Source organism: Sebastes fasciatus, chromosome 1 (genome assembly GCF_043250625.1).
Source record: "Sebastes fasciatus isolate fSebFas1 chromosome 1, fSebFas1.pri, whole genome shotgun sequence".
Classification (NCBI taxonomy): Eukaryota; Metazoa; Chordata; class Actinopteri; order Perciformes; family Sebastidae; genus Sebastes; species Sebastes fasciatus.
In genome coordinates this window covers 32,272,261-32,298,811 of record NC_133795.1, presented here as the reverse complement: position 1 = coordinate 32,298,811, position 26,551 = coordinate 32,272,261, and the positions used below count along the sequence as shown (strand labels likewise).

Genomic DNA, 26,551 nt, shown 5'->3' with positions numbered 1-26,551 from the left:
TGGCATCTTTATTAAGACAACCTGTGTGATGTAAGTATGAGTCACCAAAGAAGGAAAAATTATGATTTAAAGTGGCTATATTTCTTGTATTAAAGGTGCAATGTGTAGGATCTGGTGATGGTATCTAGTGGTGAGGTTACAGATTGCAATCAACTGAAATGTGTCCTAAGTAAGGGATAATGTACAGCGAGCCGGTCATTGTTGTGAAATAAACCCCAACAGGGCGATGCCACAATGCATCTTGCATCGCCCTGAGGGGGTTTATTTCACGATAATGACCGGCTCGCTGTACATTATCCCGCTTATTACACGGCTATTTCCTTAAAACAGCGGTAGGTAGAATTGGAACAAATATGATTTAAAAAGTTATTTTTATAAAACATGGCATCTGCAAGATTTCACAGACCAGAGGAAAACAACCAATCAGAGCCAACCTGGAGCCTGCCGTCTCTGAGCAGCCGTCAGTCACTCACAAACTCCGATCAAAAGTTTGTGGCCCGACAGCCATGTTGAGATCAGTTGAGGAAATACCAAGCACCGCCCACCAGCCGGAGCAAACGTTCTCATTTTACAGCTAAACAGTGCACTACAAGATGTTTCTGAAAACATTTGAGGAGAGAAATAGGCATTACAGTAACAGAATATTGATTCATATTTGATCAGCGCTGCCTAGTTTGACCATTTGATCGGAGTTGGCGAGTGATTGACAGCTGCCTCCTTTGAATGAACAGCCAATAGGAACGCTCTCTCTCTCTGAAATGACCTGTGATTGGTCAAAGTCTCCCGTCACAGGCTAGATTTTTTAAAGCCTGAAAACAGAGTCATGAGGAGGTGCAGAAGTCTAGTTTTCTCTCGGAACACTTGAATTACAATATGCTGAAAGGTTATTGTGGAATTTTTGCCAAATGATGCCAAAAATATTTTGCCTACTGCAGGTTTAATAAATCAATAATTTGACATAAAAATGGTCCTAGTGTCCGACATCAGAACTGCGTCCCTAGCAGCGGTCAGCTATAAAGAAATAACAGACTGTAGAACGCTGCAATTGACCTATCAGAATTGAGTATTCAACAAAGCCATGAAACAATGACTAATATCAAATTTCCACTGATCCTAACATTTGTAGAGTTTGATCCTAATGGTGGATTTTATTGAGCGTACAGTATATCCCTCATACGAAGCCGAGCATCTACTGTGAGTTTGTGCACTGAAAGACTTGTAACTTGGCAAAAAGCCTGACACCATGGCTCAGTGTCAACGAACCTGCGCCGTGTGTTGAGGTGACCTGATGTCTCAGTGGGCTACATTGTGATGTCCTGAGTTTTACTCTGACCTTGTTAATACATGCTTTCTCCTCTCTATCCTGTTTCCTCTCAGGTCTCTCTGTAAATGATCACAAAAGCTAGTGCCCCCTTAAAAAAAAAGCCCCAAAAAAATGTAAACTCTTAAAATAATAAAACCACCTCCCCGCTTGCTGACAGACTTGATCCACAGACTTTGGTTTTCTGGCACGGTTCACCAGAGTTCAGATGTTGCAATCGTTCCAACAGGGTGTGTGTGTTTGGTAAGAGACGCTGAGGACAGCTGATGTAATGACTGCAAAACACATTTCCAGAGTCAGGGTGACTGGAATGCTTTCAAGAAAGACATTATTAGGAAATGTTTTTTTCACACAAGAGACAGATTTCGAATAAAAAGTTAGAAAATATTTTATTTACAGCAAATTTCTTTTTACCCCCCCACTGGTATTAATCCAATCCCTATGCCCCCCCACCCCCCCCAAAAAAACTACAACATCTGATTGATCAGACACTTTGCATAGATAAAAAATAATTTCATAGTAAAAATTATAACTCAACCACTTTTTAAGAATTTGAAAAGTGTGTTTGACAGACAATTTCATCCATACAAAAATAATACACATGAATATATATTATACATATGTAAAATATATATATATATTTTTAAATGGCATTAATTCAACAAAAAAAAAGTCAAACAGCAATTCTTAAAAGGCACAATATGGCATATATTTTTTCATTTTTTTTACACAAACATTGTCATGGTAATGTGCCTTTCGTTGGCTTCACACTTTCTCACAGTTTCTGCAGGTGGCCGAGTCTAAAATATGTTACAGGCAATAATCTGATTTGGATAAAGCTGATTAAAAAGAGATAGCACCCTGATGCCAAAACAGAAAATGACTGTCTGTGCATTGTTTCGTGCGTGTGCGCGTCAGCATTCATGCATTTGTGTGCCTTCACAGAGGTATTGAAGCACGTACACGCTGCTGGTGCTGCTGCTGCTGCTGCTGCTGCTGCTGCTGCTGCCTGTGACGGTTGTAACGCAACATGTAGATAAGCTGCACATGAACAACACACTGTGTTAGAATATTCACAGTGATTTCTCCTGAAGGCACTTGAGGCAGGCTGTGTTGAGCACTCGCCATTTTAAGCTTCAGCTTGCCAATAAGAACACGCTCTTTCAGTTAGTCACAGACGCTCGTCCCGATCGCTGCAATAGGTGGTAGTTTCGTGTTTAAGTTGGCAGCCCACTCGTTCGCAAAACGTCCACGCTCAGCAGTGGCTAAATGACTGTGCGCCACAAGTTATTCACATGCTGCTGTCTAGACAAGATCAAATACTCAGATTCTGTCTCTTTCCTTGATTTCTCTTTTCCTGTTCTTCCTCATCTCTTTCTCAATTTCAGTCAGCCAGTCTGGCAACCTCCCTTTATTTCAACACACCGGCAGCACAAAGTGCTTCATCATTATAATTTCACAAGTCGTGATTTTAAAAATAAAATCTCTGTTCTCTGCTTGTCTTTTTTTTCTCCTGCCGAATTCTAATACAAGTCCTTCATGATCTCCTGCAGCAGTGGGTGCAAGCACATGTCCACCTCCGTCTTCTTCAGCAGCTGTATGAGGTGGACGTGGTCGGTGACGATCTGACGCAGGTCAGTCATTTTCTGGAGCAGCTTGGCGAACAGTTGCAGAGAGTCCGGGTGATTTAGCTTCAGCTGCAGCTCCAGCGAATGGAGCACCGTCTCCTGAAGCTGCTCGATGGGCTTCACGTTCAGCAGGCCGGGGCGGTCTGGACGGGTCACAGAGACAGGGAGGATACATCAGTGACATTTCTCTGGTGACACATTAAAGGACCAGTGTGTAGGATTTAGTGGCATCTAGCGGTGGGGTTGCTAATTGAAACCAACTGAATGACCCTGCGTTCATTCATCCCTTTACAAGCTTGTCTACGGTGGCCTTCACGTAATGTAAAAACGTGAAAGTCTCTCTAAAGCCAGTGTTTGGTTTGTGCGCTCTGGGCTACTGTAGAAACATGGCGGAGCAACATAGTGGACTCGGTGAAGAGGACCCGCTCCATATGTAGATATGAAGGGCTCATTCTAAGCTAAACACAACAATTCTTAGTTTCAGGTGATTATACACTAATGAAAACACAGTTATGAATATTGTATTCCATTTCCGCTAATAGATCCCTGATATCCTACACACCGGACCTTTAAGTATCTATTAGTTCAACATTTCTGTTTGCTGAAAAGCATTTAATTTAGCCGTCCCCGAGCTGTTACCCGACCGAGCTGTATTATTGTTATTTACAAAAGCCTTCTTATCTTTATTTCAAGCTATAATCTGAGTCATTTACGTTAATAATTGACTTAAATGTTTGATTTTGCATCCTCATCAGGTTCAAGGACAGACTTTTATCAAGTGGCCACACGCTAACCAATATAGAGCTGAGTGAGGTTGGTCTGGTTTGCTGTTACACAGGCATTCAACGATTAGATTTTAAACCACTAGTTCCTAAAAAAAATACTATTTAAGACATTAGAGTGATGACAAGTACAAACACCTTTATTCCTCTTTCTCCAGTGCTTTTCTTTTTAATATATATATATAATATAAATCATCAATAACAATGGAAAAACATGAAGAAACAAGCAAAGTTTAGTGACTCTCAATCACCCGTGTGATTGTGAAACCTCACCTACTTTATCTTTTACTTATCTCACCTGCACCTTTCTGAAGTTCAGAGATTTCAACTGGACGCGCTCAGAAAAAAGCTCAGTGTAGTGCCTTTTTCTCTCCTCATTGAGAACAATTGAACGACTGGAGGAGCCGGGGATCGAACCGCCGACCTTCCGATTGGTGGACGACCTGCTCTACCTCTGAGCATAGCGACTCTAAAGCTAACACGTAACTTAAGCTAACTCTCTCGTGGCTGCAGCTTCATATTAATGGACAGAGTGTAATAGAATTATTCCTTTAAGACTACGAAGACAAGGCTACTATGATCTATGACACCAACAGCATATCCTGTGGGAAAAAAAAAAACCAAAACAAAACTAAAAACACTCACCCCCGCTGAGGATAATGACAGCCAGAAACAGCGCCATGTCGCTGTCGTCCAGCTCCAGCGTGTTGAACTTGACTGAGAACTCAAACTTTGGTTCCATCATTTGACAGAAAGGTTTCCTGAGACTCTTGAGGAACTCCCGCGTCATGAAGATCTGTCCGTAGGAGATCAGGGTCCCGTCTTTGTTCATCAGAGGCGACATCATGATGATTAAGACCTCGATCACACCGTACTTCAGCAAAGTTACCTGGGAGAAGGGTAAAGGGTTGATGGTACAAGTATGTACGGATTTGAGTGACAGAATGGACAAGCAGCAGTATTCATGCGAGTCTCACCTGATCATTGAGATCCAGATCGATGAATCCCGGGATATTCTTGGCGAACTCTGTCACTTCTCTCACTGCTTCGGCCGAACGTGATTGACAGCTGTGGAAGAAACGCAGCTCCAAAGCGTCTGACGGTGCCTGTCCGCTGATGCTCGTCATTCCCAAAAAGCCATACTCTGACCCCGGATGAGCTCCTGTGATACCTAAACCGGTAACATTGTGAGATGATAATTTAATTATCGGGTTATATTGATTGATGAATAGACAATGATAGGAAAGAAAACGATTTGCAAACAGGCTTGATAGCATCTCCACATCATGACAATGAGTATTTTGTATTTCTAACCTCCAAATCCAGCTGTTAGGGCGGATGTCTGCTGCTGTTGCTCCTGGATGGGTATCTGCCTACAATTAATAAACTGCTCTCCTTCCATTAGAGACTTCATGTCATGGATGACAAAAGGCTGTAGGTAGAGAAGAAAGAATATGGATGAAGAGGAATTTGTGGGAAGAAGAAAAGGAAGAAACAAAGAAAAAGAAACAGCATCAGCTCCCCATAGGTCTTCTGAGGACATGTGAGCTACAGATGTAATCACATATACTGCTTATGCACTTTGGTCATGGCTCATTCATCAGACCTGCAAAGCAAACAGCGCATATCTCATACGTCTGATGGACAAAGTAAATAAATCTTTGCTGCAGGCAGAGGCAGACAAAAACACCATTTCCAGGTAAATGAAGCATAACTAAGTTAAAGTCGCTCTTAAAACACTGGCAAAGACATGCACCGGCCTGAATGATGAATGGTACCATTCATATGCTTAAATCTTCCTTTTTCATAGCGGTGAAATGAATAACGGGACATCTTTACAGGGAATTACAGCCAACAATCCTCACAAAACATTATGAAATGACGTTCTTATGTGAGTGATGGAAATAGATGTATATGTGCTGCCTGTGCATTAATCTATTGGTTTACAGTATGTGCAGCGTTTGTATGGAAGTTCAGGGCTGCCAGTTTTGAAATGAAATCATTTAAAGCATGACTATGTAACTTTTGAAAGAAAAAATAGCATATTCATTCTCTTATACATGAAAAGTTGAATTCATAAGGATTAAAACACCCTTGCTCTATTCAGTACACTCAGGGGGTTTTGGTGCCACAGACATAATTGGTGAACAGTAGTCAAAGATAGCTAATGTTAGCTAACTTTAGCTAGATGTTGCTCTATAACAGACATTTGCTGACATTTGCTATAGCCCTTTTCTGCGGTCGTGTCTAGAAGGTAACCCCCAAGTTGCGTAAACATGCAAAAATTCTCACGAGACTCGCTGCCCAACGACCTATCCTAACCTTAATCATTCGAGATCAATGCTTAACCTTAACTATTCAGGGTCAATGCCTAACCTTAACTATTCAGGGTCAATGCCTAACCTTAACTATTTAAGGTCAATGCCTAACCTTAACTATTTAAGGTCAATGCCTAACCTTAACTATTCAGGGTCAATGCCTAACCTTAACTATTTAAGGTCAATGCCTAACCTTAACTATTCAGGGTCAATGCCTAACCTTTCAAGATCAATGTTTAAGCTTAACTATTTAAGGTCAATGCCTAACCTTAACCTTAAATGTTTAAAGTCAATGCTTAACCTATACTATTTAAGGTCAATGCCCAACCATAACCATTCAATGTCAATACCTAACCTTAACTGTTTAAGGTCAATGCCTAAACTTAACTATTCGTGGTCAATGCCACTGCTTGTGCTATTGTTAAGCTACATTTTCATCACTTGTCATTACTCAGTAATTGCTACTTGTAGCCAAGATGGTCCATCACAGCTATTCACATTTACTGTCTAATCCATTGTACAAAGTGTTCTCTGTCAAACTAATTTAGCAGAAAAAGAGCCTTCTTCCTTCACCTCTGATGGTGGGTCTGGAGTGCTGGTGGAGTTAAACGTTGATTACAACAACTCATATCAAGGCCCCACATGTTAAAACATGTAAATATTCTACAAAAGATAAAATCATTGACTCCCAATTTGTTTCAGGATGTTCGCTGGGGTTTAGTAAATAACCCAAGACTTCCTAAAACCAACAGATAATTCAGGGTTATTTGGCTGCTATCGCTATGATGAACAGTCAAAACAACAGACGAAAGAGAGGCGGAGTGGCCTTGAACTCATCTGACTTTACAGAGAGAGAGAGAGAAGCAACAGAAAAGGTTTGCTCATCAGTTGTAGAGCCAATAATAACAACAATGATAGTAATCATTATAATTACCATGGAGGACAGGAGCTGTAATTAGTGCATTTTGGCTAATTTGCACCCTCATTTTCATTGTTCATCGCACACTATTCACATCAGAACAATAATTTAATTAAATGTAAATTTATTTTTAAGTGCTTGATCCGTGTGTTTGGTTCTAACTGTCAGTTGGTCAGATTGGGCCATTATTTAGTACTGTAATATTAAAATAGATTTATTTCAACCAGACTTAAGTTATCAAAACATATTGAAAATATGGAGGAAGATGAATCTTCAGTGATTTTGATGATGATGCCTTTAATAACAGTATGATGTCGGTTATTTTGAGATAGGCCACAATACTGAAGTCATCACCAGAAACACACTGTCCATCATTATTAAAGTTTTCTTTTGTCTGCCACTTGCAATTCAGTTGATGTGGACTTCCTGATTAGGTCTCTTTTGAATACTGAGATTCAATATCTCAAAACCTTACATACAAAAACACATTTTCATGCTTTTGGCCAACACATTTTCCTACAGTCCACTTGTGTAAATTACCAAATGTCTTAATAAATTAGTTTGACTTGTTGAGTAGCAGTGTTGAAGGCTTTACTGTATATATCACGTTGCATAGCTTGACCACTGTAATCTGAGGTGTTTTATAACAGCCAAGACACGCAGAAACCAGAAAATCCACTTTTCCTGTTGGAGCTGAAATAATAACCTGAAAAGACCTCAACTGAACTAAACTGAGCGTGGCAAAACAAATGTTGACACGTGCAGTGAGTTGAAAAGTTTGAACCATTTAGGTTTTAAGCTTCTAAACTCCTCCTTCACTTCAAACTTGTATTGCCATCGTTTTTCCCTGAGAAACTGCTTGTTTCATTTAAAACTCAAGGCTGCACATGGGAGAAAAATTTTGGTAATTCTGTGATATAATGCATGTGTAAGTGAAGATACATGTTTCATTGCCAAGAAGGCTTTTTTGTGTCAATGAGTCATGACAAAAATGAACACAATCTCATGTCATGAGATAATATGCTTATGCAGGCAATATGCAGCACTCCCCCACCATTATACTGTATATACACAAATAAATAGAGGTAAAGTAGAATTAAGGCAGTGCTGCTTACCACGTTGTCTCCGGTCTTCCCAGAGAGGATGGCCCTGGCCTTGGCCTTGGTGAGGGGGAAGTTTTTCAGATAGGCCTCGTACAGATGCCGGGCCAAAGCCCTCAGATCTGCCGCCTCCGGGTGCATGTGCACCGCGTCAGATGAGAACTCAGCCAGCAGTTTCTCCTTCTCAGCCTGGGGCATTCGGCCAAAGCGAATGGCTGGGAAAGGAAACAGACAGACAGACAGGAACACACGTTAGAGCACAAATGGACACACAAGAGCCAGGGGTTGGCAGGCAGATACTGTATTTAAGAGCACATAAAGAAACATACTTTAAGCAAGAATAACCACACAGATAAACACATGCATGCACATGACATACACAAAACATTAAATGTACAGTCCCTCTGTTGTGGAAGATATTTCTTGACATTTTCAAGGTAATCAACAAATCCTCAGTGTAATCTTCCTCACATCCAAAACCCCAAAAATCTAAAACATCAGTGAAGACTAACACCTGTGTACATTTTACCTTCAAGTCACAACCCTGATGTTACCCCATGCTCCCAAAACCCTATTTTTTATCAAACCGTTGACAAAATATATAATTTCAAAGCCATTTTATATGACCTCTAAAATTCAGAATTAAACTCCTGCAACGCAAAGCTGATAAGCTTGTTTATGCTAACGTGATGTTGCAATGAATGCATATATACATAGGCCTATGTGATTTTCACAATAAGAAATAAAACAGCCCTAGTAGTATTGTTTTTTATTGTGACCTCTTGCTGCCAAAATGTTACAAAACTATTCACTTTATTTCTACTCTGACGCTGGTGAGTGAGCAACTGACGCCATGATTGTTTCATTTCTTTATCACATCTCTAATATTTGGACAGGGATCAATGAATCAGATCGACCTGCTATCTAAAGTAAACAAACACCGTATCACTGAATACAGAAGCAAAAAACATGAAGAATAAATGACATTCAAATATGGGAGAATTCAGTTCAGAACAAATGTTTGTTTTGCTCAAGAATATTTTTGGGACTCACTAAAGAAATCAAAGATTTCTGAATTTTAAAGGACATGTAATCACTGCTTAGACAACTTCTACAAATGAGTCACAGCTCATGCCATCATTCAGATCCACTGGCAACAACACACAACAATTGTTCTTGATGTTATTTTATGAGGCGTGTCTCATCAAGCAATTACAAAATGTAGTTCTCTTTAATAATACGTTTATGTATTTTTATTGGTAATTATGTTTTTATTGCTCACTGCCAAACCTGAAAAACTATCTCATACATTTACACAAGTCTCCGTTCTCCTCCCTTCTCCACCTGTCGCTGCAGGTTATATTACAACGTGCATTTACATATACCCAACAAAGGTTTGCCAAATCTACGGATGCTGTTTGAAATTTAATTGTATTCATAACTTTACATTGTATTAATGGCACTTTTTACTGGAATGTCTAACATTTTTCTTCCCCGGAGTCTTTGTGCTTCCTCGTCTCGCAGGTATCCATGGATCGGGGTTACACCTGGATCGTGGATGCATCTGCTGGCTGCTTGACACCCACTGCTACCATCATTATTATCAGCCTTTTTATTATTAGTAGTATTTCTATTATTATTACAGCTATTAATTCCTGTATTATCACTCTTTTACATCCACTGCAATTGATTTTTGTTAGTAGTTCTATTTGTATTAGTTCTTACAGCTGCTGTGCTATTATTGTGGTTGCTTTGCAACTCTCCCTCTCTCCTTCTCCCACCCCTTCTCTCTCTCTCTCTCTCTCTCTCAAAACCCAACCGGTCGAGGGAACGGGGAGTTTTCCTGGCCACAGTGCATTACCATAACAATGCAATGCTCATGGGGGATCTCTTGTTGGGTCTCTAAACCATAGATTACGGTCTAGACCTGCTATATATAAAAAGCGTCTCGAAATAACTTCTGTTATGATTCGACGCTATATAAAAATAAAATTAATTAAATAGAATTTTCTATTTAGCTTCCTTATTGATTATAAAAACAGGTACACCACTTTTTCAAAAGTGGATCTATTTCTTTCGATGAAAGACTGAACTTATTTTCCAATTGATTTTCCATTACTAAAGTTATAAATGATTAGATTATCATATATTAATGGCATAACACTTGACAAAGGTATGATTGTAATCTAGGTTTGATGATAAATGTGGGGAAAATGTTCTTTGTAGTCTAACTGAAAGTTGATGCTAAGTTTCAAAATGGCTAAACCCTCTTTTTTTTCTGTTAGTGGAAGTCATTAATTATCCTCCATTCAAGCCTGTGCTCAGCCTCTACTGAGCATTGTATAGTGAGCGTATAGTATAGCAGTGTATGTGATTGTGTAATGCTGACCGTGTGATGAATGCACACCGTAAGCAAATGAAGACAAACTAAAGTGGCCCTACCACATACTGGCAACGAGCCAACAGTGGTGACACAGCAGGTTAGAGAAATCAGTTGTGGTCTGTGTGCTCTGAAATGTCAATCATTGATAAATTAAAAAACCCACCGAGAGCAAACTTTCAAAGAACCGGCTGTACCTCATAAAATAACATCAGAGTGATATAAAGGAAGGAGGAGGCAGGAAGAGGGGGAGAGAGAGAAAGTGGCAGGAGACGAGAAAAAAACAATATAGTTTTGTATTAACTAAGTGTAGTGCTGTAGATGCTAGTATCATACTGTAAATATAAAGCAGTTATGCTGTTGAGACAGTTTAACTCATCCATGTTTGAAAAACAATGAAGACATTTAGAAACTATAAAAGGCAAAAATCTTCTGAGAAAAGAAAAATTGGTATGCTCACTTTAGCTGAAAGACTTCAGTGCATATCACAGGGCCTTAAAGTCCCTCAGCCAACTCAAATTGCAATGCTGCGTCTTAAAGGCAGAGGTTGTAGTATTTGTAATCGACCAACATGCATTTCAACTAGAATGGACGTCTTAAGCTGGGCAGACACTGTGCAGATTAAGCCCCATTTTTGCCGTGCCCTAAAGATTCCCACAATGAAACAAAAAAGTAGTGTCCAGTGCATGTAGACTACTTTCTACAAACAATCCCACAATGCAATGCTCTTTTATAGATGCAAAAATCAACAGTGATGTGACTCTACACCTGTCAGTGAAGACGCGAAATGATGATGTTTCATAAGCGTCCTGAATCTCAGTCCATGCTCACCATAAAGTAAACTGCTGAGCGTATATTACAACAGTTCAGTTCAGTTTTAATTGTCATATGAAGGTTAACACAGGATCAACGGAACAATGAAATGCATATGATAATATAATGATAAGATAAAATGACAATAAGTTGTAAGATAAAAAGTGATGACATAAATAAAATTAAATTTAGTACCATATACATATGAAAATGAGGATTGTGTGTAAACGTAAGTGACAGTATCTCCAACAGCAGTGCACAAACATAATGAGAAAGAGGAGTGATATATGGGTTATGAGAATGGAATGAGATAAATAGATATATAAATAAAAAAAAAAAAAAATATATAGCACCATATAAATACTGTATATGATTGAGTAGATGGGGACTAGAGGTCTTGTGTACACTCTGGGTTTTTCAGTGCAGACTGAGAAGCACGTTTGTTGTGACTCAAGTGGTGCGAAACTATGCTGAGAATTTTCATGGATCACTAAAGTTCATATATCAAAAGAGTGAACGCTGCAAGTTGTCCCACCCTAACAGGTGCAACAAAATGAACAGGAGAGTCAGGGAGATGTCAATCAAGCACAACCTGTGCACGCCCGAACATTCATCAGGTCCACGCTGAAACTCACCTGGGTGAGGGGGCGGCGTCAGCACGTCATATAAAAACGGACTACAGATGTGCCCATTGATGCGCTCCAGTGGCCAACAAAGGCTAAAAAAACAAAATAATTTTACAGCTGAACAGACACGGGCGAGGGCAAAGAACAAATGGCACTATCATACCATACCGTACCGTACTTAACTACATATTTTACATGTGAGCTTATGGGGCGCTGTCTGTCTGATAGCTTTTAGCATGGCATGAACTATACGGAGGCCAACGTTCAAATAAGTTAAAACAAATAAACTATGTTACCACTACGTAGTCTCTACCACAGACTATACAAGAAGTGGACGTAGTCACCTTGACGTCACCCATTGGTTTGTGGACAGCCGTTTTGAAGTCTCGAGTTTGGCATTTTGGCAATGTTATAATTAACTTTCATGAACTGAAAACACATAGTGAAAGGGTTAAAGTTGTAAGGTGAAAACACGGACAACTCCCAGACTGGACAAGTGGCTGGACCTGTCAATCACAAGGTAGCCGCGCCCTAAAGCATCCCCTGCTTTATGGTCTATTTAACTCTAAATGGGACCATAATTTACTAAATGAACATCATGCTGTATTGAAGAAGACTTGAACTCATGTTTACAATGCTTACTGAGGTATTAAATCAAGTGAGAAGTAGGCTCATTTTCTCATAGACTTCTATACAATCAGACTTCTTTTTGCAACCAGAGGAGTCGCCCCCTGCTGGCTGTTAGAAAGAACGCAAGTTTAAGGCACTTCCACAATGGTTTCCGCCTGATCTCTACCCTGATCTGGCCTGTACTGTATAGGTGAAACCTACAGTATGTGGGTGTACCACTGCTGAGCAAGGCGTGTACTTGTGGAGTTGCTACTTTCATTTGATTGTTTTTTTTAAACAAAGTTTAAATTTGAACATTTTATTTAATGCTATATTAACAGTGTGTGCACAAAGGGCGTTGTGTAATCACTAAAAAACTATAATAGCAATTATTTGTAAATTGTATGTATCATAATGATGTTCTGAATTATATCTTTACTGCATGCTTATAATGTATTTCAGTGACTGTTTTCATTTTAATCTTATTGTATTTTTAAAGATTTTTTTTTTTTCTTTTAGCTTTTATGCCTGAATTTATAGTGACAAAGATAGTATAGAAAGGGGGAGAGAGAGAGGTGATGACATGCAGCAAAGGGCCACAGGTCAGATTCAAACCCCGGGCCGCTGCGGTAAGAACTCAGCCTTGGTACATGGAGCGTCCTCTCTACCAGGTGAGCTACAGCGGCACCCCTAATCTTATTGTATTTTTAACGTGACTATGAAATATTTGGCGAGCGACCACAGATGAAAAAAGGGTGTTTGTCTATCTCTGGCACATTTATAACAATGCTTATTAATGTGCCGATAAAAAGATAAAGCTGTAAATAATCTGGTTAAAGTTATCCTTCGACCAAATCCATTTTTGAATCATGCTGTTGGGGTTGCAGGTACATTGCACGAGCGATGGGAACTGAAACATATGATACAGGTTGAACACCACAGAGGAAGTAACTGGCAACATATAAGGCAGTTGTGTCGAGTCCCTGCATACCACGCCCCAAAAGACCGAATTGGCAGCAGTGTGGTGAAAATGTGACTGCTGTTCTCAGAGGGCATCAGAGGCAGAAGACTTGGCCTGCAAGGAGGTGTTTCCTGAGCCACAATATCAAAGAAGAATCAACCTTTTAAACCCTGCTGCTTATTTATAGTGAGCGTAAATGGAGTGCTCATTCGTGTCTGAAGGCATGAAAACAAAAACATCTGTTCATTTCACACGCAAGTTTAACCTAAAAAAGAAGAAGAATCAAGCAAATAATACATACTGTGATTATAAAAGGCGCACAGTATCTTACCGTTGTGTGACATGCCGACATTGAGACACTTCTGGAAGCGACAGTATTGGCATTTGTTGCGGGACTTCTTGTGAATGCGACAGTGAAGATCACAGTGATCGTACACCAACTTTAACCTGATTGTGCGTCTGAAGAAACCCTACGAGAAAGAAAGAGAAACAATAACGTCACTACATTATCCCACTTTGTTACATTTGCTCTACACTGCTAATTCTGATCCTTTTCTAAGAATTGAGAGAGTTATGCATTTACTTATTTATTTATATAAGACAATAAAAGTATGATAAGACACAAGTAAAGAAGAAATCTTTTTCTAGCACTGTATGTGCCTTATAAATGCAGATAAGAAACTTGTATCTGTATTATAGTTGGGACAAGACAGGAGAAGGTGCGACAGAAAAGAGAAAAGATGAAATGACAATTGATTATGTTCAGAAGAGATCCACTTTTTCTTTAGTTTTTACTGTCAAAGTTAATGCGATAAAAACGCGTTAACGCAAATTAGTTTTAACGCCACAAATTTCTTTAACACATTAACACAACTTGCTCAGTTTTAAAGCTAGAGTGAAGATACTGGTATCATGAAACTAGAAAACCTGAGGAATCCATTGGTACCAACAATGTCATACTAGCTTGTTGCGAATGAGGTTAAATAACGCTCCAAATTTACGCTAAATTCTGGCGGAAAAAACTGTCATAGCCATTTTCAAAGGGGTGCCTTGACCTCTGACCTCAAGATATGTGAATGAAAATGGGTTCTCTGGGTACCCACGAGTCTCCCCTTTACAGACATGCCCACTTTATGATAATCACATGCAGTTTGGGGCAAGTCTTAGTCAAGTCAGCACACTGACACACTGACAGCTGTTGTTGTCTGTTGGGCTGCAGTTTGCCATGTTATGATTTAAGCATATGTTTTTATGCTAAATGCAGTACCTGTGAGGGTTTCTGATTAATATTTGTCATTATTTTGTGTTGTTAATTGATTTCCAATAATAAATATATACATACATTTGCATAAAGCAGCATATTTGCCCACTCCCATGTTGATAAGAGTATTAAATAATTGACAAATCTCCTTTTAATGTACATTTTGAACAGAAAAAAATGTGCGATTAATCACGATTAAATATTTTAATCTATTGACAGTCCTAGTTTTTACATTTTCTACTTCAATATTTATCATCTGATTAAAGTTTCTGGTTGGTGGAGTAGCTCCACAGAGCATCTATTGACTGATAGATGCAGATTAGATTCATGGTTCATTCTAATCTGATGAAGTCAATCATACTGCCTACGAGTGTGTTTAAAAGCAGATTGTGATTCAGGGTGGATTTGTGCTTTGATGTTTTCAACCTTAGGACCAAAGGAGCCATAAGACTTGTGCTTATCTCAGCAAGTAACTATGTAGCCCGTCAAACTGCCGGCAAACACTCCTACACGCAGTCACAGGATTGTTGATGGTTGTGGTGGTTGACTCTGCTGCTGACTAAGACAGCTAATGGAAAAATGAATTGAATAGACACAAAGAGACAAACCTGAGGGCGTTTTACAATGGAGAATAGCATTTGAGTTTTGTTTTTTTTGTAAGCACACAAATCCACATCTGGACTTGTACTACGTGAAGGCCGGTGTGTTTGGCATCTGCATTCCTGTGATCCACAGATGTTCCTTTTTTAATCGTAGGTTATTTAAAGAAGGAGGAAGTTAAAGGGGGTCAAGGCTCCACCTCAATAAAGAATGTTTTCTGTTATGAAACAATTAAGTGTTTGCCTGCTTGGCTGACCCCCTCTTCTGGTGAGTCTCCCCTGAGACTTTAGCAGAACAATGACTACTGTACTTTACCTTCATTCAGCCTCTGAAGGTACAGTATGACTTGAACTAAACGCCTTGTGCCTTGTAGTAAATCCAACACAACAGTCCTGACGGTGTCAGAGAGGTGCTGATTCAACCCTGTGGTCATGATCAAGGCTGTAGTTAGTGGTCGTGTTGTATTATAATAAGGGATATGGCTGGTGATATTCTGTATTTTACTTATGTCAACAAATTCCATGAAAAACCAAAACCAACAATGAGTTAGTCCATGTCTCAATACTTTCTGACTTCCCTGCCGTGTCTGTGGCTCTAAGATGGTTCATTCCTACGAAACATGAAAATCTTACTGTAGTTTTTTAAAGATTATTTTTTAGGGTTTTGTATTGCCTTTATTCGAGCAGCTGGAGAATGACAGGAAAGGGGAGAGAGAGGTGGTGACATGCAGCAAATGGCGGCGGGTCGGAATCAAACCCGGGTCACTGCCAAGGACTCAGCCTATATACCGGTTGAGCTAGAGGTTGCCCTGATCTAACTGTAGTTTTAAGAAACAGTTTACTCAAACAGGAGTAAATACTGTATTTGTTGGATACTACATTTAGCCAATACATATGTATACTGGATATATTTATTACTTTTCATTACATATACATACATTTACTACATTCCTGTTTACATTACAGTTTATTCATTTTGCAATTACTGTTCACCTATCTACCACAAGTACAGTATATATTATTCTATATATTTATATATATATGTTATATTTTATACCTTTATTTTAACTTCTGCATTATTTTATGTCTTAGATTCTTCTCTTTTACTTCTGTGATTTTCTTTTTACATACATATTTAAAGACGACTTATTATGCTTTTGTGCTTTTCTCCCTTTCCTTTGGTGTGTTATACATGTATAGTTTTTTGTGCATGTAAAAGGTCTGCAAAGTTACAAAGCCCAAAGTCCACGCCAAAGGAGTTACTCCCACAGAAACACTTCTCCTGAAATGCCTTGCTTGAAGTCCCGCCTTTTCTTCTGTGACGTGGTGATGTCACCAAGTAACATAGTTTGCCTAGCGGCTAGTTTGGCACGCCCTCAAAGGAAGCTAGTTAGAGTGGAGGTGAAGCGGAGTCAAAAGAGTTTGGTTCGGTTGACCAATCACAACAGAGTAGGCCAGCTGACCAAGGAGCTCAAACAGAGCGTTTCAGACAAGAGGGTGAAAAGAGGTGCTGCAGCACAGCCGGTATGAGAAAAAGAAAGCGTTTTTTGAACATTAAATCAAGTAAACGTGTTCCAGAAGAAAACCCCAAATACAAGTAGGAACCTGAATATAAGCATAATAGGTCCTCTTTAATGAGCATTGTTGGAGGGAGCCTGAGATTTCAGATTTTTATTGGCAACCACTGCTTCTCTGTAATTGTTGTGCATTATAACAATAAATTACTTGAAACTTGGGCTTTGGTTTGCTGGCAGGTACTGTATTTATGGCAGCAGGCTGGTGTATGTGAGGTAGAGCCAAAATAAACCACAGTGCCCACATTCATGGTAGTAAAGAAACATGTCATCCAGTGTAACCGTGTGGCTCACTGGTGTGTTAACTTTTTTTGGAGGAATAAGAAACATCAAGCTTTGACTACACAGGAAGTACTTGTTAGTAAGATCAATACATTTGTTGACAATAAGAAAAATGGAGAGAATATCACCAGACTTATCCTTTAAGTAATGTTGTCTGTTGTATTGCATTGAGTTGCATCATACAGGTGGATTATATTTTTATGGTCGTTCAGTGCAGGTCAAGGTTTCTTTTTTCTTTGATGGTATCAGAGTGAAGGTTTTGATTTATATAATGTCAATAAATAAAAACATATAAGATTATGTTGTATCTATTTTCAAAAGGTAGATGAGTCTTAAGTCTCTAAGTAACTTCTTGAAACCAAATTGGAAAAAAACATACGTAGTACTGCTGCTGTTTCTGGAAATCCATCTCACATGTCTTTGAAGGACAATGTCACAATTTAAAGCATCTCTTCTTATAATACATCAATGTTTCAAAGAAAATGGAAATATGTGTAAACCCTCCCCCACACCCTATTAGTTATTTATACTCTATACTGACAGGCAAACAGAGTGGCTGGGTGTGCGTGTCTAGAAGCGCAAGCCCGTGTTGAGCCCTCGCTAAGCGGAAAATGTATGGGGCTTGTGGTTAACGTGACAGACATCAAAAAGATGAACAAATGCATAATAGAATTATTTATTCCACCAACATGTCTCACCTGAGAGTGACACATGGTGATAGAAAAAGGAAAACTGGCAGAGAAACAAAACTTAACACTTCACAGCATTAGTTGTTAGACGCATTACCGTTTCCTGAACAGACTCTCGGGTGGTATGACTGTCAATTTTTTTTCTTTTAATCTTGAGCATTACTTTTTGAGAGCAGCATTCATTTCATCATCCACTGCTGTCACTGCAATTTAAGCCATAATATGAATCTCTCAAATAATTGGTGGCCAGTATATATATATAAAAAAAATAATAATAATAATAATAAAGAGAAAAAAAATGATTTTGTCCAAACAATTCCTCTTTTAAACTGAACAATAATATGACAGCAGAGCCCTGCTGGTTGTAAAGCAATTTCAAGTTTGAGATGTCTGAAGCCCCACAGCGCAGAAGGCAGTCTGCTCAGTGTGATGTGCACATGTAGAGCTGAAATCCACAGAAAATTAATCTGCAACTATTTTGATAACTGATTGCAACATAAGTTAGTTCCAGCCTCATAATTGTGGGGATTTTCTGCTTTTCATTGACTTTTGGGATAGTAAATTGCACTTCTTTGGGTTTTGAACTGTTGGTCGTACAAAACAAGCCAAGTTACCTGAATTAATAGGAAATAATCAGCAGATTATTTGATAATCAAATTATTTGTTAATTGCAGGCAAAAGTAGTCTGATGCAATCTACTGTTTTAACCCTTTAACACTGTGACGGCCCGTCGGCAGGCCCAGCCACTATTCTGTCTTTCAGAGGTTTCAGAGGCTCAGTTTTCAAGCTAGAGTGAAGATACTGGTATCATATGAAACTAGCTTGTCTGGAAGAATGCTAAGTAACGCTACGAAATTACGATAAATATTGGCGAGGAAAAACTGGCATGGCCATTTTCAAAGGGGTCCCTTGACCTCTGACCTCAAGATATGTGAATGAAAATGGGTTCTATGGGTACCCATGAGTCTCCCCTTTAAAGACATGCCCACTTTATGATAACCACATGCAATTTGGGGCAAAAACCATGCAGTTTCTTGCATGCAGTGGTGTATTTGAATATTTCTGAATTCTGGGGTCTCTAAACAATGTTGGAATTACATAAATTATCAGTGTAAAGCTGAGACTCTTGTGGATCCAATGAGCCCAACTGTATTCATGTGTGATGATGACGTTAGTCCCCATAGTAGCCATTTCACTTAGTGAGACCATTTTTTTTAAACTTGACCTCACTGTATAAAATGACCTGTGGTGACCTCTAGGATAATCACAGACTCATGAAACTTTACAACAACAAACTACAGACCTAGAGCATTCAGAGGATGGATGGCTTTCCTCTTTAGATTAACAATTAGGGGTTTTTTGAGCAGTTTCCAGAACAGAAGTACTCCCCATCCAATCACCGAAGAATGCATGGTTCCCAGCTTTCAGATGATGTACACCGCTTCTACAGTATGTGACATATACTGCTGACTTTTTCTCTACCCCTGAACATCCCCTGTCCCCCGTCCCCTTCCCCTCTAAAAAAAGAGGGCAGAATGATAAGGGATTAAACCCTCGTAAAACTTCCCCAGTTTGTTCATACATCTTATTTTCATCTTTACTCATGATAATCTTTCGGTCCTACCTTACAGCCCTCACAGGCGTGGACGCCATAGTGAAACCCCGAAGCTTTGTCTCCACACACGCGACACTCGATGTTTAGCGCTGCCGGCGACGTGTCGTCTTGGAGCTTGGAGAACACGGGACTGTCAGAGTACTGTGGGGGCGACTCCGGCTCCAGCTTGATCAAATCTGATAGCAAAAAACATCATCAGGCAGGTATATTAGGACACCAAGCAGGCACTTTCTTACTTCACCTCTTTAATACTCAGTTGGTTAAACCTGGTTTCTTCAGATATGCATCCTGTAATCTCTAACTGGCTAACTGTTCTCATGTTTTACACACAAGTACAAATCAATACATTTTCTCCTTTAAATGTGGCACCTTTGATGTATTTTCACATTTTCACACTCTCTTATGTGAGAACTTGAGCAAATGATTCAGTTCCTCCTGCAAGGTAATGTTGCTGCTGAGCTTTGTGTACATTTACAGTAATCAGCATAACTAGATAATAGGTTTTATCTCTGGTTAACCCATTACACAGACTGGACTTACTGTGTGCGTCCGGCTCCATCCTGTAGCTGTGCATGTTTGTGTAGTCCATGTTGGTCAGTTGTTCTTCGTTCTGCGGCGGACTGGGGTCATAGGCCATGCCAGCAGAGGAGACGGAGGATACGAGTGGGGGAGACAGGGAGGACGGGATGGAGGAGGAGGAGATGGAGGCGTAGTCTAACGTGGACAAATGCTTCATGTCGAGGGAGTGGGAGCTGTCGTCCAGCTCTGACAGGTCCACGGCGTTCAGGCTGAATCCAACAGGCCAGGCTAGGAGCTGCTGGGTGTCCACCATGTCTACTGTGGAGAGAGAGAGATGAAGCAGTGACGCGACAGCTGATGCAATATCCTTTGTTGACTCTAAGTGGCCTTGTTAAAAGAAAACAACACGAGAAGAACCAGAGAGAGGAGGGGAGGAAGAGGAAAAGTTGGAGAGAGGGGATGAGATAAAAAAGAGTAGAGAAACTGAGGAAGGGAGAAAGAAAGATGACAATGAAAATATATATAGACAAACTCACATGCTGCGTTGCACATAATGTTAATGATTAAATACGTCCGTTCAGAAAAGCCCAAAACATAACAATGCACTCCACTCCACGATGAGTACCCGCGGTCCTCCAGCTCATTCCTACAGCCTGCCTGTTATCTGGTAAACAGGGAGGCAGATTGTGTCACAGCGAGTACAAGACGAACTCTGGCACTGAGGAGCGTCTCTTCTGCTCAAAACACCGTCTTCCTCTGTTGCTGTTTGGGTGGCTCGCTGTGTGATTGCCCAACCAAAGGACACAGAGAGCAGGACTGTTTGAGCCTCAGTCTGTCTGCAGCCAAGGATGTAGCATTTTAGCTTGTGGGGTGGAAAAGAACGGACTGCTCCTTCTGAGTGTAATAATGTGTTACTGATTGTTAATTAAGAACTGTGCTGCCAAAAATAATTACTGTAACATTGGAGCCCTTTTCAGCCTCTAGCGATTTCATTCTTATCTGTAAGCAGCCACTCAGAAAATGTATCTGCCACTTTTGAAATCTCTGCGCTAAATGAAGGAATAACATTTCAGATCTGATGTCATTCAATGTTCAATATATTTTACATAAAAAACATTATATTCATGGTAAATGACATGTTCAAAATTACACCTTGGCTTTCGGGGGAGCCTATTTTCCGGGGCAGAGAGGGTACTGTACTCAGAACTGTACTGTACTTTGTTATTGTCATCTATAGTGGTTATTTGCATAAAAACACACAATTCAAATGATTATTTAAATATTTGCTTTTATTAAAGAAATCTTGGCAAGCTGCTTAGAGCTAGTGTTGGGAGTTTAAACAGGTCATATTTTCTCTCTAATATCTATTTTATATTACTGTGAAAACATCTCCTTCAAACAACTGGATTTACTCAAGTTTCTCACCAAAAACATAATTTTACAAGATTACAATACATTTACCTTCGCCTAATGGTCCTTTTTCCTGAGCAGAGTTTGAACGCCTCATAATAATAACTCATTGGCACCTCAGTTAACGTTAGTAGCTCTGTTATTTAACTAAGCAGGACTGTGCTGCCCACCTGCTGCTAACAGCTAACGTTACTAACTCTCCTTTTGCTGATTTCAACACAGGGTTGTTGTTCACAGTGTAGCACTATCAGGGAAAATATAGGGTGCGTCCCTCAGGTTTAGTAGCGCCATGCTGTTGATCGCTTTTTTTCCCTTAGCTCCGGTCCAAAACAAACTGAAACATGATACAGCGTGTGTATGCATCATTGTGCATGCGTAACTGGGAAACAATCAATACAGAGGAATAGATAGTCACAGAGGCATGAGATACCAAGGAATCGAACAACTAGGAACCGGTTCTCTATTCCCATCCCTAGCGTTTTCCCTGTCTGCCAAAGTTGCAGATGGCCTGCCAATTTTACCCACCACTGCCAACAATTTACACGCATTTGGCGGGTGCTAATTTCAGACCCTGTCTGTAAGTCTATAAAACCAGGTCACACGTTTATAGTTTTTATTTATAGTTTTTATTTAATTCAAAAGAAGCTAAATAATTATAAATAAAACATTGGGGACTATTTTCAGCTGGGGATTCGGAGCACAACCAAGTATTTACAGCAGCAGGATGGTGCATGTGGGATTGACTCAAAATAAATGACAGTACCCAAAGTTTATCATAATGAAGGAACATGTCAGCAAGCACAGTTTTGTGGTTCATTGATGTGTTGACAATACTCGTCAGTAGGATCATTCATTGTTGGTTTTAGTATTTTCATGGGATTTGCTGACAATAAGAATAATATAGTATATCAACAGCATCAATTATCCTTTAATGAACTCTGCTACTTACAGAAAAATGAATAAATGTACCTGAATAATGTATGAAAAATGAGCTTAATCCTCGTCTTGGAAACAGATTTCTACCACACAGCTCCCTCTAGATATTCAGCTATTTAAATGAATGAAAGCTCTTCAGTCATTCTACTATCTAACTCAGATTGTCAGACATTGTTGAAGAGAAGTGAGCCAAAATGGTCAAAGTCCAGTCATCAGAAGTTAATAGCAGTCCACATGAAAGCAAGCCACATACACGGCTATATAATCAGGGGCAAGTTTTTACAAGGTTGTTTGGTGATGCATAAATTAGTAGAATGTGTTGTTTATTTGATGTATTTAATTGTTAAAGTGTCTTTTTCTAAACTAGAGGTTCTCAATCTTTTTTAGCCAAACACCCCTTACAAGACAGAGAATATACCGGGGTCCTCCTTGCATATGTCCCTTGGAATAATTTGATGCAGCCTATTTTTTACACTTCTATAGTTTTAGTTATGTAAGAACAACTCATTTATTAAACTTATACTAGACATGTATTAAACTTATTTACAGATTCTAAGAGTTTTTCAATTCAGTTTTTCAATTTTGTCAAAAAAGTATAAAAAATATAAAGTAAAAAAACAACAACATAATAATAATAAAAAAGAAATATATATATATATATATATACATATATATATATATATATATATATATATATATATTTTAGGGCTGTCAATTGATTAAAATATTGAATTGCGATTAATCGCATGATTGTCTATGATTAATCAAGACATCATATATACTAGTGTATATAGATATATATTGAACTTTTCACAGACCCCCTGGTCCATGGACTTTGGGAATCACTGTTCTAAACTACAGGCCCTACAGCTAGTAAATAGTTTGAATTGGTTTCAATACACCACAAGAAAAACAGTTACAAATATTTATAAAACACTAAGACCAGACAGAAAATGTGCTTATTCTTAGCTGTAGCTCTAAACTCCAAACCCCTTTGTTCCTACTGAAAACGTGATGGAAAGAAAAATGATAACAAATATAGTTTATTTTTTTAAATAGCTGGGCACTTATCTTGAAATAGTAACAGTACTTAACAGTAGTAATAAGTGTATTTGTTGTATTTCATGCTGTGAATTAATACATAATTGATGCACTAATGAGTATTTACTTCAGCAGGACTGTGTATGTGGGGTTAACTGAAATAAACTACAGCGCCCATGTACATCGTAATGAAGGAACACGTCACCCAGTGCAACGGTGTGGTTCATTTATGTGTTTTTAACAGATCGTGGACAACAATGGAGCTCTACGGCACAGAGGAATAAGATATATCAGGTTCTGGATACCTACTCACGATTTGTGTTTGTAGGATTTCATGAAATTTGTTGACAGAAAGAACAATATACATCACCAGACTTATCCTTAAATATATTATGATTTATGTTCTTGTTAAATTAAAAATCCTTTCACGTAAAATCTGAAGGCAGAATACTTCTTTCTGGGAGGGAAAGTTCTGATCCATGTGTTTTTCTGAATATCAATACTGGAAACTATTAAGTTTTTTGTTTGTCTTTTTTTAGAAGGAGGAAGCTATGCTTGAATTCTGACCTTGATTTAAACTTTAGAAACTCTGAAAAGGAAAAGACACACCAGCAACAGTTTATAAATAATCAATAGAGCAAAAGGTCTCCGCACTGAGCCACCCTGCCTGCCAAACAACCTTTTTTAACCAACACGGGTCTCAAAATAAACCTCCGCTAATCAACCTCGAGTGCCTGATTTGGGAGAAAAAAAAAATGTAACAAAGAACGCAATGAATTATGCAACAGTACAAAACTAAAATAGCAATACTCGGATGGCACAGCAGCACCAGGTATAGAAATGGCTTGAAATGGCTCCAAATTACTTGGCAAAACATCCCTGTGCAGCAAACATCCTCTTCTCTCAACTACTTATTGTTTCCTTTCCACTTGTTTGGACCGTGGCAAAGAAAATCAGCGGGGGACCCACTTAAAATTCACATCGTCTCTGACATTGTTTCAGAACAAGAGAAAGAAAGTGTGTGTGTGAGTGTGTGTGCGTGTGTGTGTGTGTGTGTGTGTGTATGTCCGCAGGCAGCAGCTTCCACTGTGTTGGAAGCTGCTGCAGGGGAAAATGCTGACTATTAATAACCAGAGAAACCTGGATATTTTTCCATTTCTTGGCCAGTTGCCAGCCGATCCAAACCTGAAATAGATGCAGCATTGGAGCGACTTGTGTCGTCGTTGGCATCAAGTTATCATATGGAGACAGGAATAGTGGGAGAAAGAGCTCTAGAGATGAAGAGAGATAAAGTGAAAGGGGTGACAGAGAGCGAGTCCCCAGACCACTTCAAGAAATCAAACTGCACCCAAGAGGTTTCAAGAAAACCCCCCTTATGTTAGGAAATGAATACTCTGTACTCAGCAAGCTCTTGAACACAACTTAGAAAGTAAAAAAAGGAAGACGGCTGCAGCCTGGCAGTTAAACCAAGGTGCTTAAATCATGTCGTAATTGGAGGTAAAAAACAAGTTTGTACTGTAACTCCTCTCATGAGAGTGTTCACGGAAACACTGTAGAAAATCCATTGATTTCAACATGTTTGTAACTGTGAGCGCTGTGTGGGCAAACACCCTGTCAGACATTATAAAGGGTGACAGATGATAGTACGGTTTGTGCAGTGTGTATTGTGTTTGCAAAGGTGTGTTTGTGTGTGTGTGTGTGTGTGTGTGTGTGAGCACGTGCGTGACATTTATGCCGGTGTTTCCTACCAGTTCTCAGATTTCCACATGCCAGAACTTGTCTTCCAAGAAAGAGTACAGCGTGTAGGAGTACTTTCTATCAGCTATTGCCTCAGTCATGACATAATGACAAAAGGCCCAACGGCAAACTGGCAGGCAGGTCTGGCAAGCTACTGTACTGACGAGGCGGACTGGCGATGTGTGTGTCTGTATATGTGTGTGTGTGTATGTGTGTGTGTGGCAACACATAAAGCATCAACCTGTTAAGGATTTCTTTGTTTGGACAAAGACATTAATTGAGGCAGGAGTGAAATTAATGAAATTTGGGACTGACCTAAAACATCTGGATCATTAAACAAATGTATAATACTATAATGTAAACTTCAGGAGAGGGAATGATGTAGTAAAAAGGGTGAACCAAGAGGCCAAACGGAAAGATGTGAAATCTTTCCTTCGGGGACAAAATTGCAAAACGAATGAAATATTTGTTAACTTTCATATTCCTTCACAACAGTAACGATTTGGTCCAAAGCAGACTGAAGCAAAGGCTGGGGATCAGATTACTGCACAGAAAGTGTCCCTTTTGTACCTTTGAAAGTGCCGTTTTATTGAATTTAATGAATGAGCTTTTAATCAGAATACATATACAAACAGTCCAAAGAAGGAAAACACTTAGAGCTCAACAAAAACTCAACAAAAAGACTAAGAGAATGCACAAAGCTCACAATGAATAAGCCCCGCTGCAGACAGAAAATATCCAGTAACATCATAATTTCTTCCGAGTGTGTAGAAGCCTCCTACACTCCTACACGGTAACTCATTTAACAGTCAAGCTAAGAAAATGCACAAGGCGAGGAGTAGCTTAAGACACGAGAGAAGCCAACAGAGAAGCCGGTCTGGTATATTTAGAAAAGTGAAAGACAAAAGGCAAAACCTGCCACGCTGCATTCAGAGGCATTAACACTCTTATCTTTTCTGTTTGAATAAAAACTATGCTCCCTCTCTGAGGGTGGAACTAGCAGACACTCACTCGATCAAAACCGCTGTTGGAAACATGTTTTGATATTTGAATGCATTTTGTTGGAGGATAATTGGATACAAAGTAAAACATGTTTATGATGGTGTTTGAATTCTGTTGGTTTTTCATACATAAAGTAAGTGAAGTAAACTGGAAGCAGGTCAATATAAATATGTATATGCTTAATTTAGCTCAGTCTAACACTTGACACGTGTTCTTGCTGTTGTCTTTATAACACCCTGATAACAAAATGACATGTTGCATAGTATTTCCCTTTAGAGGAAAGCGTGTTTTTTTCTGTGAAGTAATCCATTTGTGTTATCGAGGTAGTCCTGTGTATATGAACGTGTATGTGTGACAGTTAGTGCACAGAGCTCCGTGACTTCCTGACCTCTTCATGTAAAACAGCATGTGGTTCAGTGACTAAAACAA

The 26,551-nt window shown here is 39.3% G+C and overlaps 1 protein-coding gene across 3 annotated transcripts in view; it reads right to left on the bottom strand.

The window, feature by feature from the left end:
- Positions 1 to 1,684: 1,684 nt before the first annotated feature.
- Positions 1,685 to 26,551, bottom strand: part of pparg (peroxisome proliferator-activated receptor gamma) — a 38,258-nt gene continuing 13,391 nt past the window's right edge. For 2 of the 3 annotated variants that reach the window (XM_074643595.1, XM_074643584.1), the window contains exons 2-9: positions 20,018 to 20,314; positions 19,487 to 19,653; positions 13,789 to 13,927; positions 8,084 to 8,283; positions 5,046 to 5,163; positions 4,709 to 4,902; positions 4,377 to 4,620; positions 1,685 to 3,092 (exon numbers count right to left, since the gene is read on the bottom strand). In XM_074643595.1, coding sequence (XP_074499696.1) covers positions 2,845 to 3,092; positions 4,377 to 4,620; positions 4,709 to 4,902; positions 5,046 to 5,163; positions 8,084 to 8,283; positions 13,789 to 13,927; positions 19,487 to 19,653; positions 20,018 to 20,309 — 1,602 coding nt within the window. In that variant the 5' untranslated portion in view covers positions 20,310 to 20,314 and the 3' untranslated portion in view covers positions 1,685 to 2,844. The remainder of the gene's footprint in view (positions 3,093 to 4,376; positions 4,621 to 4,708; positions 4,903 to 5,045; positions 5,164 to 8,083; positions 8,284 to 13,788; positions 13,928 to 19,486; positions 19,654 to 20,017; positions 20,315 to 26,551) is intronic. The other variant, XM_074643603.1, reaches the window with a different exon arrangement.